We start from the raw sequence: 16878 nt of genomic DNA on the forward strand, positions 1-16878 counted from the left end.
AATTCAGAGCTTCCCGCCAGTAAGCGTTAGGGATGAGACCAGATTTGGTTTATGATCTACACAGAAACAGGAGTAGGCCATTCAGCCTCTCTAGCCTGTTACTCGATTCTTTGAGATCATGGCTAATCTATACCTTAAGTCCAATTACCCACCCTTACCCTGTATCCCTTAATACCCTGACCTAACAAATAGCTATCCACCTTAGTCATGAAGATGTGAATGGATCCAACATCCACAGCCTTTTGGAGTCTGAATCCGAATGAATCAGAAAACCAAACAACTTTCCCCTCTTAAAAACCCACCAAAGAATGTCAGTAACTAGAATAGTTATGTATGGGATGCACATACATGCTTGCACACACACATGCCTTACTCATACATATTGACCCCTCCTTCTCTTTTAGATCACAGCTGAGGACCTTCCTCTTCGACCGTGCTTACAGTGACCTCCTCCCTCCCCTCAGCTCTGCATCAGGCTCCGCTACTGTTAAGCGCTCCGAGACGCTGCCCCGGGTGAAGGGCATTATATAAATGCAAGTTGTTGTTACCTGTGAATGATTTCCTCTTGCCCTGGCCATACAGGCTCTCATACAACTGAACCTCCGACTGGAGTGAATGGATGAGCTGGCAGTTTTCGTTCAGCTGCTGGTGTAGCATGTTGACTTCCTGCAGGAGTCTGGGGAGGGAGGTTTAAGTGAACATGTCACGACAGGGGAAACGTAGAGCAGCCAGTGTCTGCCACAAAAAACCTATCACTGTCAAATAAAGGGGAGCCATTTGAACAAAACTCAAAAGTAATACATTTGTACCCAATGCCCACCCAGAAACCCTGTTCTAACCCAACTCCACCACTTAATCTCTGGAAATAGCAGCATTGAAACCTAGTTGACGTTTAAAAGCAGATCAGGTGTTGGTGAATAGTATCAATGAGCATCTTAAAAGGAGCTGCATAAAGTGAATCCAGCTCCTTGCAATACTGATGGGGGCTCCTTTGTACTGTATGCATTGGATCTAGAAATCCCAGTGGCTTACTGTACACATCTGATAGACCACAGTCTGTAGACAGGCACCTGTTGTTGTGGCTTTGGGTGCAGCGCTGCTCCTCTCTCAGCTGCACGAGGTCCTGCTGCCGGTCCCTGACCTCAGCCTGGAGTCTTTTATTCTCTTCACTCCACTGTTCCATTTCCGCTTCTGTCAGTTTCAACCTGGCCCTGGTCGTGAGCAGCACCTCCTTCAGCTGTTCCAGCTCCTTCTTGTGCTCTGCGAAGCCAACGGACAAATGTATTTTATGAACCACTGAGAACTTGCATTTTTATAGTTTAATGCTGATGTCAAAAGGTCAAGGAGCACTCATACTTAAATTACTATTGTGTGCAATGATTATTTTTGTAGGAAATCACTGTGCCCCTTCCCTCCACAGGTTGCAGATCATCCAGAACTCTGCAGCTCATGTCCTCTCCCACACCAAGCTCCGTGACCCCATCACTCCCACCGCCTGGTTCCACTGGCTCCCCATCCCTCAGAGGGTAGAATTCAAAATTCTCATCTCACATTCAAGGCCCTCCACGACCTTGCCCCCTCCTACATATCTGACCTGCTAACCCCCTATCAAGCTGTCCTTCAAGGCACGACTCAAGACCCAAACTGAGAATTCCATGCATCCCACCTACGCATGGAGATGCCAGAGACAGATTGTTGGAATGGAATGCACACCCTCTCCCCGGAGGGACGCATCTTGTTTACCTAATTCTGGAAAGTATTAGGTGCACTTTGGCAGTAGTCAAGGCTTGGGGACCCCAGAGTGTGAGAATGTTCCACATTTGTGAGCAAACATGGCAGCTACCAACAGTCATGAAATGAATGAGGGGCACCAGGAAAAACTCCCTTCGTTTTCCCAACAGTGTCATGGGATATTTTATGTCAACAGGTCCTGGACCGTCAGCCTGGAATGAGACCTCAAGCCATGACATGGGCCTTGAACCCACAACCTTCTGACCCTGAAGCGAGTGCTATCACCCAAACCAAGTTGACACCTGAGACATCTGGTTATCGTTCTATCATCTGGTCATTTCTGGGTGTCCCACTTCTGTTGTGCATGACATAAAGAAGAGCTGCAGTTGTGTCGTGTGGTACCTCTGGGGATGAGAGCCAGTCGGGCCTCGATTGTCAGGTTCTCATCCCTCAGCTTCCGGTTCTCCTCCGTCAGCTGGGTCATCGTCTCCAGCCCTTGGATGTAGATACTGGTTGGGGCACCAGCTGGAAGAAAAGGGACAGTGACCACTTCAGAGACCAGGGATATTAAAATATTCCTTGTGCCTATAACTTCAAAACATCCCGAGGTACTTCACAGTGGCAAGTACGATGGCTGTGTATTTGGAGGCAAATGCAGCTGTCATTTGCATATTGCAAAGTCCAACAAACAGTCATGAAATGCACGACCATTTGTCTGGGCGATCGTCAACCATGACACCAGGACAAATGTCCTTCTCTCTACTGATAGTGTCATGGCATCTTTAATGTCCACCTGAACAGGCAGATGGGACCTCAGTTTAACATCTGAAATGTTTAAAATACAGTCATTGAATTTTACAGTAAATCCTCTGAATCCTGCTTCACCGAATATATTGTAAAGTGAATTCACTGTGTATTTTGTGGGCAAAACCATAGACAAGTTAGGGCTCTTCAGTCTTGAAAGGAGACATCTGAGAGGACCTTATAGAGGTGTGCATGATTTTAAATAATATAATATGAAATAGTTTAATTTAAATATAATAAATAAAAGAATTTAAAATAGTGAAATCTAGACCCGGATGGATTTTCTATCCCCAAAATGTCCATCAGTATTTCTAAGCCTGGTTGTCAGACCAGAAACAGATGTCTGTGGGGGAGAGTGAGTTCATTACCGCTCTCTTTGGCTGCCGCAGCCAAACGGACTTCCAGCTGCTGTCTCAGACGATCGTTGGTGCAGATGGATTCCTCCAAACGCTGACGTAAGCTCCGGATCTCCCGAAGGTGTTCCTCCAGCAAATCTGTACCTAAAGTCAACAGTAATCAGAGAGTTAGCTGCTGTAAGAGCGAAGGGTGACTGCAAAACACTGTAACGCTGTTTTACTTAAGAACTCAACACCAGCAGGTCAAAGCCCTCAATGTATTTTTAAAGGTTACATGAGTCTTAATAATTCAATTCATTCCTGCAGCTAGAATTGTCAACACCTGAGTGGAGCCCAGGCCTGGAACCCCAGGGCCAAGGCGACTCTTGACTTGTATCTCACCCTGACCAAGAGAGTCGCCCTTCATCTAGCCCTTGACAATCATTTTACAGCAGGGAGCTCTGTACCCGGACTAACTGGGACCAGCCTGCATTGCAGATAAATAATAATAATCTGAACGCAAAACATTGCAGATGCTTGAAATCTGAAAAGACAGGGGATGATGGGTTAAGGAGGTGTTAGTGATGCAAAACATCTGTGTGTGTGGGGGGTGGGGGGTTGCAACAAAGTAGGGGAGTAGAGGTGTTAATACTGCAGAACAAAGGGAGAGAAAGATTTCAACAAAATAGGCGGACCAGAGCGAGAAAAGGTGTGTCTGGGACCAAGATGATGTGGCAATGGTCACAGAGGAGGGGGAAGGAGAAGGTGAGCTGTAGCTCAGTGGGTAGAGCACTCGCCTTGCAACAGAGAGACCTGGGTTCAATTCCAGGCGTAGCAAGACTCTTGGGCAAGTTTCCTTACTCCACACACCTAATAATAATCCCTCCAAAACAAAACAATAATAAATTGGTCATTTTCAATCCACGACTGTTTGTGGCTGCCGCGTTTCGCCCACAAGTATACAGTCAATGCACTTTACAGTCTATTCTGTGAAGCGCTTTGAGACGTCAAGAAGACATGAAAAGCGCTATATCAAATGTAAGGATTATTATTATGGTCTGAATTTGTTGAAATCAATATTGAGAAATCAATATTGACCATCACAGAGCCAGTCCTATTTTCTAATATTTCTCCTGCTGCTTTTACTTGGGAGTTTATTTCACACACCCAATACTCTACGGGTAAACCTGCTCCAATCTCTTTTCTTGACAGTGGTTGAAGTCTGTACTGATTTCCACCAGATCTCTGTCTTTGTTTAGTCACTTACACTGCTTGTTTTTCCATTGCCCATCCCTCTTGTTGCTTTAAAGAGCTGAATGAAAGAATGAATGAAAATCTCTCTCCTATGAAGAGCAAACAAAAGAAAGAGCAACTCCTCATAATATGGAATTTGAAGTCGTCCTCTCTACTCTGCTTTCGAGCTTTCATACGAACATATGAATTGTTAGACGAAAAAAGATCAAGGTCCATCTAGTCCACTTCTACCATTCAGGTATCACATACTACAATAATGGACATGTTGATAGTAATTCATTTTGTATGGATTAGTCTACCATCAAAGTTGCCTAATTCTTCCAAACATACTACACTTGCCAAAGCATCAATGCCCCCTGTGGAATTGTCAGAACCACATGCAACAAGAAGGGGCAACATATACTGGTTTGATAGTTTTGACTGGTCACATCTTGAGTTAAGCCAATATTCCCCAAACTTCAAGCACATATACACATTTCAATTATTATTTTGTTTCAACCCAGCGATCAAAAACAGCACTTTTCCTCCCTCGTCTCTAACCCAGAGACCAAATGTAGTGCTCTAACTGCTGTCCTAGTTGAGATCAGCTGAACATAGCATGGCCTGAGATTCAAACCTTCGAGCTGATGTGCAAAGCCTCTAGTGCTTCATTGAAGCAAGTTCAGGGCTGTAAAGGTCCATGTCAAGGCAGCAACCAGGAAGTATTTCTTTATCCAGAGGTAAATAATGACCAAAATAGGGTTATCAGGTTGAGTGAGGTCATGACAATCGACGATCATGACATTTATCAAGCAGCTCGATGCTGTAATGAATGAATGAAAGGCGTTTTCTAGAAGGATGAGATTAAATAGGCTGAAGGGCTCAGTCTTCACCTGAACCTCTCTTGTGATCTTGTGAAGTGTAAACTCAATTGGACCGGCAAAACAAAAAATACCTATTATTCCTGCTCATGTACCTGTCAGGTTGCTTCCTGACTGGTACCCAGACGAACCAGAGGAAATGTCTCCCAACATGGTGGGTCGGCGAGCCGTTTCCCACATAGCACTGCTGTCCAAGTAACTGTTGGCCGCTCTCAGGATGTCCTTCAGCTCCCCGCTGCCGGCCAGCTCCTGGCGAGGGGCGCTGTGGCACTGCGAGACATAGCCGGCTGCGTCTAACTGCAGGGACGAGCTGGTGCTTGCACCGGAAAAGCTCAGGTCCGTGGGCACAGCCTTCACCGAGTGCTCGGAGAGTCCAACCCCTGAAAAGGAGGAAGAAGCAGAGAGGAACAAAGAGAAACAGCGGATATTCAGTTTTTAGGTGCCGCTAGGAGGACAAGGTGAACATTCACCGGTTAGTACTGAACGTTAGAAAAGTGAGGTCAATATTACAGCATCAAAAAACCCATCCTGCTTATATCTCCATTCGCTGGGTCAGCTGTTTCCTAATAAAACATGTATTTTGTGCCAATTTTCTTCCCTTTTCCCATTATTTACTGCTTCCCGATCTAGGGTTGCTAGCTGCTCTCTGATACATCTCGCAAGAGTCCATTCTTCATTTGTGATTGGCAATAGCAGAGGCTGCACTAACAGATGTACCACAAAGATGTATGTCTTTGTGCTTACAGTGTTTTGCCCACTAACCTGAACTTCTAACAGCTAAAGCAGACAATGAGCATTATTTTTCCAGCAGTCAGGAATGTTAGGTTTACCACGTGGGTGATATTAAAGCAAAAATGCGATGGACAACAGAGCATGGACACTAACACAATGGTTAGTACAGCTTCTGGTCAGCAGACCATTCAATTCAACAGGTTACCATATCCTGTTCTCACCCTGTGCCCTAACATGAGCATGTTTCCCCTGAATTGCACAGTGCAGGTTACCAAGATCAGACGGTCACAGATTCAATTCCCTGGATGGTAGATTGAGCTGACCTCAGCTGGTTCTATAATTTGCCCTCAGTGGCCCTGTACAACAGCAATGATGGCGTTTTATCTCTTCAAGCAAAAATGTTGGGTGTCACCATTGGTGGCGGTAACAGCTTAGTCCACTCCCGAGCCATTACACAAACCGCTCATTGCCTCTTCCTGCTCCAAGGAACTGCAACGGAGTCTAGCAAAGAACTTTCTGCCGAGAAGAGGCCTCCATCGTTCAATGTGATTCACACAGTGAAAGCTTCCATGCTTCATGCAGCACAATACCCAAGCAGTGCAGAGTCAACCATGGCCCGAAGGAGCAGACCCTTAGGCTTTTACTGACCTAAGTACACAGTCGGTAAGCTGGAAGTTTGCATTAAAGGTAGTTGAGATGTCTCAAAGGCAGTGAAAGCAAACATCACATACAGGCAGCCTTGTGCTAACTGCTTAAGCTTCATGCCATGCTGAGCCAGAAAGATTTAAGGTGCACCCGGAAAATTGGAAGCCAAGATTATAAGAATCCCATCCTGTGATATAATCAATATTGTATCACAGAGCATTTCCTAGTCAATGTCTGGACATGGGTCTGTCTATCCTCTTCCCCTCTTTACTCAAAACGGTTGGCCTTGAATCCTCACACAGCCAGCACTGGAGTTGCCAGTTAACCTGTTTTTCAATTGAGTTTAGCCAGCGCCCTGGGAATCAACACTGAAACTCTGCGGAGACCAAATCCAAGGGTGATTACAAGCTTTGGGACCAGCTATTATGGAGACATGGGTGTGAGGGTGGAGTTGGGTGCTCACACACATGGTCAGACATGATCGGGTAGAATTTTCTATCATATGTTTACAAACACCAGTTATAGCACACCACACCAAACAGCAAAGCCTGATATTTCTGAAATAGGATTCCTTAATGAGGAATGAGAATTGCTGGCGGGTGGGGGGGAGTTACGAAGGAGTAGTTCCAGCGGGTAAATGGCAATTTTAGCCAAGAAATACCGCAAAAAGACCCAAATGTAAAGACAGATGTGAGGCACAATCCTGAAGATGAAAAATTATGAATCTGGACAGTGATTTAATCGACTGTTATGTATTATTGTTAGACAGTGCTGTAGGCTGATGCCAATTGCGCTACAGTTTACACCTTCTCTCTTCAAACTGATTCATTATAATAATAACTTAAATTTCTGTGAATTTATTTCATGTAAAATAAAGATCTGGATGTGCTTTACAAAATAAAATTGATTAGAAATGAAAGTGAACATTGTTCTATAGGCAAACAGGTTCGCTAATCTATGCCAGAATGTCTATCAATAACAATGAGATGAGCAGCTAATTCAATTGAATTTGGGAGTAAAATTATGAGATGGAAATATTATTATTAAATAATAATTATTATTATTATATATTAGGAAAATCAAGAGACTTCACATTTCTTTGAAATGGCAATGACAGGGCATTTAGATCCTTAACTTCCACCTGAAGCACAAGGCAGATGGGAATATAAACTAACAATACAATCAGCAAACAGGAGATGGATCTAGGAAATGTCACATTGTCTGAAATCCCTTTTCAATGTGCCTGCCCCTGCATTCCCTCCACCACACACTGATATCCGTTCCAGTCATTGAAACGTCATTCGTAACAGAATATATTTGAGAGCTGTCTGCGTACGTACAGTGGGTGTTATTTGAATGGACAATTAAAGCAGAGAAATATGAATTAATGTCCCGATACAGTCTCCACCACCACCACCGCACCATTTTGTGTCATGCTGTCTCCACACATGCTCAGTAATGCAGCCCAACTCCGGGTAGGATAGCCGGGAAAAACTCTCACTTGTTCCCAATTGTCTTTGCAACATGTGAAGTTCTTGCTGGACCTCAGCCAGGGAGAATCTCGGTGCTCCAGCGTAAGCAGGATCAAAGAGTGGAGGCTGGGAGTCAATGGGCAGGCCTCTGACTTGACCATACCAGTTAGCACAATACGAGGCCTGAAAGGCATCAAGGCCTGGTAGCGCACTGCTGGAGAAGAGGCCTAGAGACGGACAGGAGGAAACCAAAGTAGAAGCGACATAAAGAATTGCACAAATAATAATAGCATAACTTCAAAATAAAAACACAGTAAATGCTGGAACATTTTCGGAAGCAAATAGGATTTAAAAAAAACTTTTGCAGACTCATGGCTTGGTTTGATCATGGCTTGATGGTTTGGAACCTGTGAGCCCAGCTGTGGACCTGTTTTACAGCTGATGGACAGAAATGATCTGGCTTTTGAAGCACTGAGGAGGAGAAAGCTTGGGACATCCACAGACTATTGATCAGTGTTCAATGTCAATAGATGTTCAATGCGTGTGCTCATTGCTCTTCCCTCCGTTTTCATCCCAGTCCCTTCACCTCGATCCCTCCCTCTTGGGGCCACTCACGTGTGAGACGAGTGCATTAACCACTATGCAACGAGACTAAAGTTTCATCTAGCTTGAAAACAACAACGGGCTTTGTTCTCCTGTGACCTCTGGCTTAGGACAGTTAGATTCACATGTCCGAATTCACGTGACACCTCATCTCCGACCATCACAAGATCAAACAAATGTGGAAGACCAGAATACATCCCATCTGTCTATCCGGCTGATCCTACTTTCAAGCAGGAACAGAAGAAGGCATTCATGCATCGAGGTTCTTCCTCTATTTTCTTATGGTTTGTCTGATCTTTTAAACCCATTTAACTGCATTTTCTTCTTGTGTTTTTATAGTCTAATTTTCCAAGTATCTAAATAACCTATTTCAGACACTCCTAACCTCCTTTCACTGTAAAATTAATAATAGTATTCCTTGCATTTGATATAGGGCCTTACCACATCGTTGAGATGTCTCAAAGCGCTTTACAAAATACACAATAAAGTGTAGCTGTGTATTTTATGGGCGAAACCCGGCAGCCAATTGCGCGTAACAGTGTCCCAAAGACAGTCATGGATTGAGTGAAGGGAGGAATTAATATTCCCGGAAAGTGATCCGCCAATCGATTAACAACCGGCTTAAAATCTATCCGATTCCCTCTTGAACCTGCCCAAACTATTTCAAACTACATGGGCAGACTGTTCCTTATATATCATCATCTGAACTTTACACTGTTTCAATTCTGGTGTCCCGTCACTAGGTATCCCTAGCACATAAGTGGCACTTTGTGGGCGGAGATGCAGCTTTGGGACAATATTGTAATGAAGAGGAATGGGGAGCATCAGAGACCAAAGAAATGTGACACCTTCAGCTCCTCAGTCACTACATATATATATATATGCGAAGAAATAAAACAGCTAAAATCTCCTGATTATTCATTAGTCTGTGTACTCACACCAACTGTACCTTTTTGTGCTGGAGCTGTATCTGTGGCAGGTTGCTGTGAAGATGGCATGCTGGGTTTGCTGTTTGGATGGGCGCCACATGGTGAAGTATTGACAGATGGGAAAGGTGAATGTTGGGATGGATTTTCACTATGACTTTGATTATCTGGGAAGAGCAAAGCTTTGCTGTAGTGAGAGGTCTCAAATGACACAGGTGTGCACGCACACTCAAGAAAATATGCATACCATGCACACGATATACATGAACACTGACGCATGCACAGAAACACACACAAAAGTTACACTTTACAAGGTCATCTCAAGATCACAAGCTCAGTTCAGATGAAGAAGCCCACTTGATATCAGTCTTCTGGAATATCCACTCTCCCATTCTCAGGATGGGGTTGGGAGTCTAGATTAGGATGGAGTTCAAGGCTGGATCAGTATGGGGTTGGAGTCTGGAATTGGGCTGGGAGACAGGATTAAAGTCCCTTCAACTTGCTCCTTGCCTCACCCTCCCTTCAAGATTTGATTCAAGATCTTCCTTTTTGACCGTATTTTTGGCCATCTTCCCTCCCCTTTCCACACCCCCCGTCCCCCCCCCATCTTCCTCGCCCCCCCACCCCTAGCTGCAAACACTGGACTGTCCAGCTCTCTGAGGTTTCCACTCAACATGAAAGATGCTATATAAATGTAAATGTGTTGTTCTTGAAGGGGATTGGTTCAGAATGGGGTTGGACTCTGGGAGTGGTTGCTTTGTGGCTGAATCCATTTTTGGTCAGTCTGGTGTCTAACACATGTGGAAATCCTTCCATCATGCTTAAGTCCCAGACCAAATTACTGAGTGTTCCATGGAAGTATTCTCACCAGATACAGAACTTGGCTCTGACTCCAAGAGGGTCCTTTTACATGTTCAAAGAACTGAGACAAACCCATTTTTACTTAGGACCTTCATTCAACTGATCCAGGAAGTGCCCATTCCATCACTTCCGAATGGTCTGGATTGATCCAGAGATGAAAAGAGCAGATAAGATAACTCACCGGGCGCCCACTGCTATTAACTGGGTCACTTTTTGTTTTGGTTTCCTGAACAAGGCAGGCCCGAAATTCAACTTAGTGGAAGACCATTTCGTCTTAAAATGTAAGATTGTGCACAATTGTGGAAAATTCTTTAATTGAGTCTTGATTTGGAAGCTGGTTTTCCACTGTTCTTAAAAAGGAACTAGCTTTGTTTTGCAGGGAAAGAAATCCGCCATCCATCCTTACCTGGTCTGGCAGACACGTGAATCCAGTCTGCGCAATGTGGTCGACTCGACATCGTGTAAATTCGCCTAAGAAGCCACTTAGTCAGGGCATCCACCCCAAACCTCAAAATTAATTTTAAAAAATTCTTGCAATTTTACACAAACTCATATTTATAGGGAATCAGGTTTTATATCTGCGAGAACTAGACAGAAGTTTGGGGCCCTGAGATTTTCCAGCAATGATGAATGATGTCAACTTGTACACTGGACCCCACTTTGTAACTTTCTTCTCTCTCTCTCTCTCGGTCAGGCAACCACAACAACATCTGGCATTTATATAGCAACCTCCCATCCCATGCAGGGTAGTGTCCCAAAAGCGCTTGAGAGCGGCGGAGCACGATGCTGAGCCGGGGGGAGGAGGAGGTGACCGTAGGAATGGTTGAAGAGGAAGGTCTTCAGGCATGACCTGAAGATTAGGAAGGAGGTAAGTGCGTACCTGTCATAACCTTGGCCTCATGCTCTGCGCTCCGCTGCTCGTCCTGGGAGTAGTCACTGGCCGACTCCAGCTCTTCCCGGTATGCATCCAGTTCATCGTTGGTGGAGACCTGGTCATCTGAGACGAAGGAGGCTCTGTCAGAGGGCTCCGATTCCGAGAGGGTCCGGCTGCTGCAGGGTGTCTCAGAGCGGGTCTGGAGCTTGGCGTGCAGCGACTCGATAGTCTTGTTCTTGTGTTGAAGCTCTTTGCTCAATCTGTGGAGAGAAGAGGCAGAGGGGGAGGGGTGTGTCATTCACAGTGTTGGGCTTCTGTGAGGTCATGGGCTCACGTTAGAGGGTCTTTTAGACACAGGTTTTTAATTGTACAATCGCCTGAGTCGCACATCTGCCCAAGTCCCGTTCAAGAGTTTATATTCTATGCAAGTTTGACATAATTCACAGTTTACATAAGTCATATTAAATGCATGGCCCAATTGATACGACTTAGGTGGGGGTTTCTGTATCACTAAGTGTCGTTCCTAATTCATCCACTCCCCAGAGACCCTGTCTAAGCACAGCAGCTTCCCTAAGACCCAGGATCTCCAGCCTCCTGCTCACTTACATGGATGGCCCAGCACAAACCCATTACAGCATCACTAATGATCCGAACCTCACATCTGAACCTGTGCTGGTTACTAAGAAAACAGACACCCATGGAAACATTCATCATTGCCTCCAATTTTTTTTTGAAAATCAGGTTTATTACAGAACAGAACAGGGTGTCCACATATCATAGACGCTTAAATACATTTGAGCTCTGATCGCCAGTTCCCTCCAGTTCCCTCCACTCTAACCTTCCTTGTTTACAAATCCTCAGAACACGTGCAACTATCGGAAGAATCAGAAGCTTGTTGTTGATTATATAATTTGGTGACTCAATCGACAACTGTTTGTGGGACACTGCTGTGCGCAATTGGCTGTCGCGTTTCAGCCGCAAAATATACAGTCAATCACTGAACAACAACTTGTATTTTTTTGCACTTTACAGTATATTCTGTGAAGCGCTTTGAGACATCTCAACGACGTGATAAGGCGCTATATCAAATGCAAGGAGTATTATTCGTATTATTGATGTTGGTTATATGGCTTGCTGACTCCCCTTCAAATAAAAGAGCGTCTTTAGAAATTCCACCTAAAATCTACCTCTTTGACCATGCCTACTGTGGCCTTCCCTTCCCCTTCTCTCTTGCATGGCACCTGACACCATTTTTGAGAAGTGCTCCAAGTTATTCTACATGAAGGTTTTCCATACAAATGTTGTATTGTAGCTTAACACTCCATGCAGTGCTGGGGATGCCCTACAACGTTGGAGGTGCTGTCCTTCGGATAAAACTTGAAACCAAGGTCCTGTGTGCCTGGTCAGGTGGATGTTAAAGATCCCCTGGCACTACTTGAAAAGCAAGGGTACAGTAGTTACTCCCAATAGTTAATCCCCAAAATAAAATTGATCCACATTTCATAGCTATTTGTGGAACAATGCTGTGTGCAAAATCGGGAGCTGCATCCGCTTACAAAATATACATCACAGTTTACAGTAAATCCTATCCTGTGAACCACTTTGAGATGTCCTCCTGCATGAAAGGCACTGTATCAAAACAAGAATCATAGACTCATAAAATCCTACAGCACAGAGGGAGGTCAGTCAGACCATTGTGTCTTTGCCAGCTCTTTGAAAGAGCTATCAAATTAGTCCCACTCACCCGCTCTTTCTCAATTTTTTCTTTTCAAGGCTATAATAATAATAATCCTTGCATTTGATATAGCACTTTTCACATTTTCTAAATATCTCAAAGCGTTTCACAGGATATACTGTAAAGTGAATTGACTTTATATTTTCTGGGCGAAACACGGCAGCCAATTGCACACAGTAGTGTCCCACAAACAGTTGTGGATCGAGTAACCAAATTATTATTGTTTTTTGAAAGATTATTATCCCTGGAAAAGCAATCTGCCAATCGTTCCTATTTACTCTAGGTAAACAGAGGTATGTGGAGTAAGGAAACTTGCCCAACATTTCGCCCTATATCTAATTATATCCAATCCTTTTTGAAAGTTATTGTTGAATCTGCTTCCACCACCCTTTCAGGCAGTGATTTCCAGATCGTAACAACTCGCTGCGTAAAACATTTTCTCCTTGTCTCCACTCTGGTTATTTTGACAATTATCTTAAATCTGTGTCTTCTGGTTACCGACCTACCCGCCAGTGGAAACAGTTTCTCCTTATTTACTCTGCCAAAATCTCTCATAATTTTGAACACTGTAAAGATTATTATTCATTTTTATGATTATGATCATTATCAAGTAGGTGGTGGATGAGGGATCTGAAAAGCTTGTACAGATCCTAAACGTCTTACTTGTCAAGTTCTTCTTTGGTGCTTGCAGCGAGAGTTTGCTGCTGCTGTGTGAGGTCTCTCAGCTGCCTGTGTAGTAAGCTTCGCTCCTTCTCCATCTGTTTGCGAAGGAAAATCAACTCTCGCTCCAGGCTACGGGCACCACAGAGGGAGAAGGAGAAGAGGGAGTCTCTGTAGATGGGGCTGCTCTTTGACAACATTGCCAGCCAAAGTGGGGCCATCCCCCAGTTCGGTGGGTCTAGAATTGGTTGCCGCGAGTCATCATTGAAAAGGGGAGAGCCGAAAAAATCTATATATCAATCAGGAATACTCTGCAAAAGTCCCGTGTAAATAGAGAGATCCCAAGAAGTGGTCGACAAGTCTCCGGAATTCACCTTCCTGACACTACGCTGGCACGAAATTCCAGTTAATAGTGAGTTTAACAGAGACAGATAGCAATCGATGCCAACAATTCTCTGGCTGCTCTTAGCGGTGAAGTCAGTCTCTTGAGTCCAGCTCGTAATTCCTTCCCGTGACAGCTCTGCTTTCCTGCTTTGGTTCTTTCCCTGCCTCATCCAGAATATTGGTTGGGAGCATCCCCACTTCCCTCCCCCACGCACTCACGTATGCATGCCCCTCCCTCCCTCCCTGCTTTTCGTCCTCCCCTTCCTCCTCCCTCCACCACCCCCGCCAGCAGCTTCAACACATACATCAAAGCACAGCTCCGCACACCGCACACTGCACACTGCCAAAAAAATAGTTAAAGGTCAGCTGTTTGCCCATTAGCAAATTCCAGAACATTCGCCCAAACAGTGGCAGTGTTAACCTGCAAATATTCCCTGAGCAGAGAAAGGGAGCAACTGAGCCGGCAAGAATCAAAGTTAAAACTGCTCAGTGTCTGCAACTGCTGACACTTCAACAGAGGCCAGATGGGTCGGGGAGTGAAATCTTCCCTTGACAAACAACACCCCCCCCCCCCATCCACCTCGACTCCCCCCAGGATAACCCACATGAATCTGGAATTGGGAATAATCCCAATCGTGTCGTTTCCCTACAGGCAGCGATGACGATAATAATAAAAGCAATTTTTTTTTATCAGGCTCGAACCAGTGCTGGCCAGGATGGAAGAATAATTATTATCATGATTAATGATCTTATTATCCTAATATAATTATCATTAATAATGATAATAATGCCAAAAGAAGCACTAGAGGAAAACAGCTGACTGAAAGGCCGTTGTGGTCAGAGTTCCGAAGTTATTACCTCAGTCGTTGAATGCACAGCCGACAAAACAGACAGTCTGGTCTGCTAACTGGCGCCAGCTTTTGCTCTGAGCATGTTGACAGGAAGTGAGCCCCTCTCATCGCGGAGGGGAAAACAGCACACGCCTCACTACAGTCATTGCTTTAATTATAAGCCCTGAATGAGGAGGGAGGAGGCACTCTGCTGTTCCCTGATTACTGCAACAGCGTAACGTTCCCTTTCCAGATTTATTGTGTTTTCACCAGTTTTATTTTCTTATGGAGCTGGAGGAACCAGCGTATTTTGTTTCAGGTCAGCCAGTTGTGTCAAACACACGCAAAAAAAAAGGTTCCATGCTTAAGAGTATCCAAGCCAAACTACCGAGGGTTTCCGACTGCCCACAGCATGAATGTTGGCGATCGTCAAGGCTTGGAGACCCCAGAGTGTGCGTCAGGGTACTGCTGGAGTTTAACCAGCAAAAAAAAAACATGTATAGCTTGTCATTGCAGAGTACTGTTAAGCTTCTTGCAGTTTATCCAGCCATGACCAACCAACCTGTTACCTGTGCTTGCAGGGTTATCAGGAACAAGGTGGGGAGCATCCTAGCCTCCAGAAACTGGTCTGCTCCTCCAAGTCTTGCCAATGAGCCAGGCTGCCATCAACAATGCCTTGGACAAGCCAAGACCGTGGCATCGAAATTCAGACTCATGGATTTTGACTTTGACTTCGGGGTAACGGTTTTCCAATAAAGAAGCTGGTGATGTCTCTCTAACCAGCAGTCATAGGAAACTCTGCCCACGCACTTCCCTGAGCACATTATTGAGAACAGGGCTAAGGGCTCCAACTCCATCCAGCCCATCCAACTTGATAAATACAACAACAACTTGCATTTATATAGCGACCTTCACACAAGGTAGTGTCCTGGAGTGCAATAAATATCACACAGATCTCATATTTGACCTCATAATTTCTAATGAGTTCAAGGCACGACCCAATCTCTGAGCTCACTATAGGGCAGTACTCCTTGTGGTTGTCTAAATCTGGTCCCTGTGGTTAGTGTTGTCCCACTGCACCGCTGCTCTCACCACCCTATGATAAGCAAGTTGTACAGAAGGAACTGTGCCTCACAACAACCATTACTTGTCCAGTTAAAAATAGAGATTGTGTTTTCACACGCTTGCCAGTATTTAAATTTCTTCAAAATCAGGTTACTTCCCTTACCCACCCCCACACTACTGTCTTGCCCCTCTCTGATCTACTCCCCTTGCCCCCCCAAACCCCTCCCTAACCAACAATGTCTCACAGAGCTTCACAGTTATTTTTTGTCCAGTGCACTGACTTTGTATTTTGTAGGCAAACGGGGCAGACAATTTTCATACAGCAACAATGATAACAATAATAATAGCAATTGAAATAATAATAGTATTAAGCAATGTCCCACAAACAGATGTGGAATGACCAAATCATATTTTTTTAAGTGGTGGAGGAATGATCAGAGATGGTTCTGCTTATTTTTAAACATAATGTTCTCACTTCAGAAAGCAGCAGCAATTGAAATCAGTTAGTGTAAGGGTTAAAGCAGCACATGGAGGAATCGATCCTCACCTGGACTACCTACAAGCACTGAAGCTGCCATTTTAGGTCCCCTTCAGCACACAGCTGCTGTGCGTGTGTGTGTGCGCGCGCGCTGTGTGTATGTATCCCCCAACCCCCTATTCCCTCCCCGTGCCAGATTTCACAGTGCTAGAGCATGACATGTGCAACATAAGTCCCAACAGATGGAGCAGAGGCCCAAGATTCATCCAATGCTGTTTACAAGCTAATTCAATCATTTCTCTTCCTTTCCCCAAAGCTTTCTCTGAGCCCCCAAGGAAATGAGTTGTTTTGTCTGTTCAGCCACTGCGACTGCCTTAGGGTATTTGCGTTTAAAGAATTTCATCTACTCTTAGTCCAACTGTTAATCCAGCCCCTCAACCATCCAGCTCCCAATGCCATCACTTTCTCCCCAACTGATGACTGCAGAGTCTAAAGGCAAAGAAATTCCACCCAGCACCAGATTTACTCTACGATATAGCTGTTCCGAGGGTCCACAATTTTGCCAAATTCTTAAACACAGTCTTAATTTTGAAGCCATTTTTCTTTTTTAAACACTTTAAGATTTCTTA

The 16878-nt window shown here is 44.6% G+C and overlaps 1 protein-coding gene across 6 annotated transcripts in view; it reads right to left on the reverse strand.

Annotated features, from left to right (window-relative positions):
- Nucleotides 1–16878, reverse strand: part of pde4dip (phosphodiesterase 4D interacting protein) — a 131402-nt gene that overhangs the window by 8373 nt on the left and 106151 nt on the right. For all 6 annotated transcript variants that reach the window (XM_007895548.2, XM_007895549.2, XM_007895543.2 and 3 more), the window contains 8 exons: nt 11104–11357; nt 9386–9529; nt 7863–8060; nt 5080–5364; nt 2904–3035; nt 2134–2256; nt 1071–1260; nt 549–676 (listed from right to left, as the gene is read on the reverse strand). In XM_007895548.2, coding sequence (XP_007893739.2) covers nt 549–676; nt 1071–1260; nt 2134–2256; nt 2904–3035; nt 5080–5364; nt 7863–8060; nt 9386–9529; nt 11104–11357 — 1454 coding nt within the window. The remainder of the gene's footprint in view (nt 1–548; nt 677–1070; nt 1261–2133; nt 2257–2903; nt 3036–5079; nt 5365–7862; nt 8061–9385; nt 9530–11103; nt 11358–16878) is intronic.

The sequence above is a fragment of the Callorhinchus milii genome, unplaced genomic scaffold (genome assembly GCF_018977255.1).
Source record: "Callorhinchus milii isolate IMCB2004 unplaced genomic scaffold, IMCB_Cmil_1.0 Scaffold5, whole genome shotgun sequence".
Lineage (NCBI taxonomy): Eukaryota > Metazoa > Chordata > Chondrichthyes > Chimaeriformes > Callorhinchidae > Callorhinchus > Callorhinchus milii.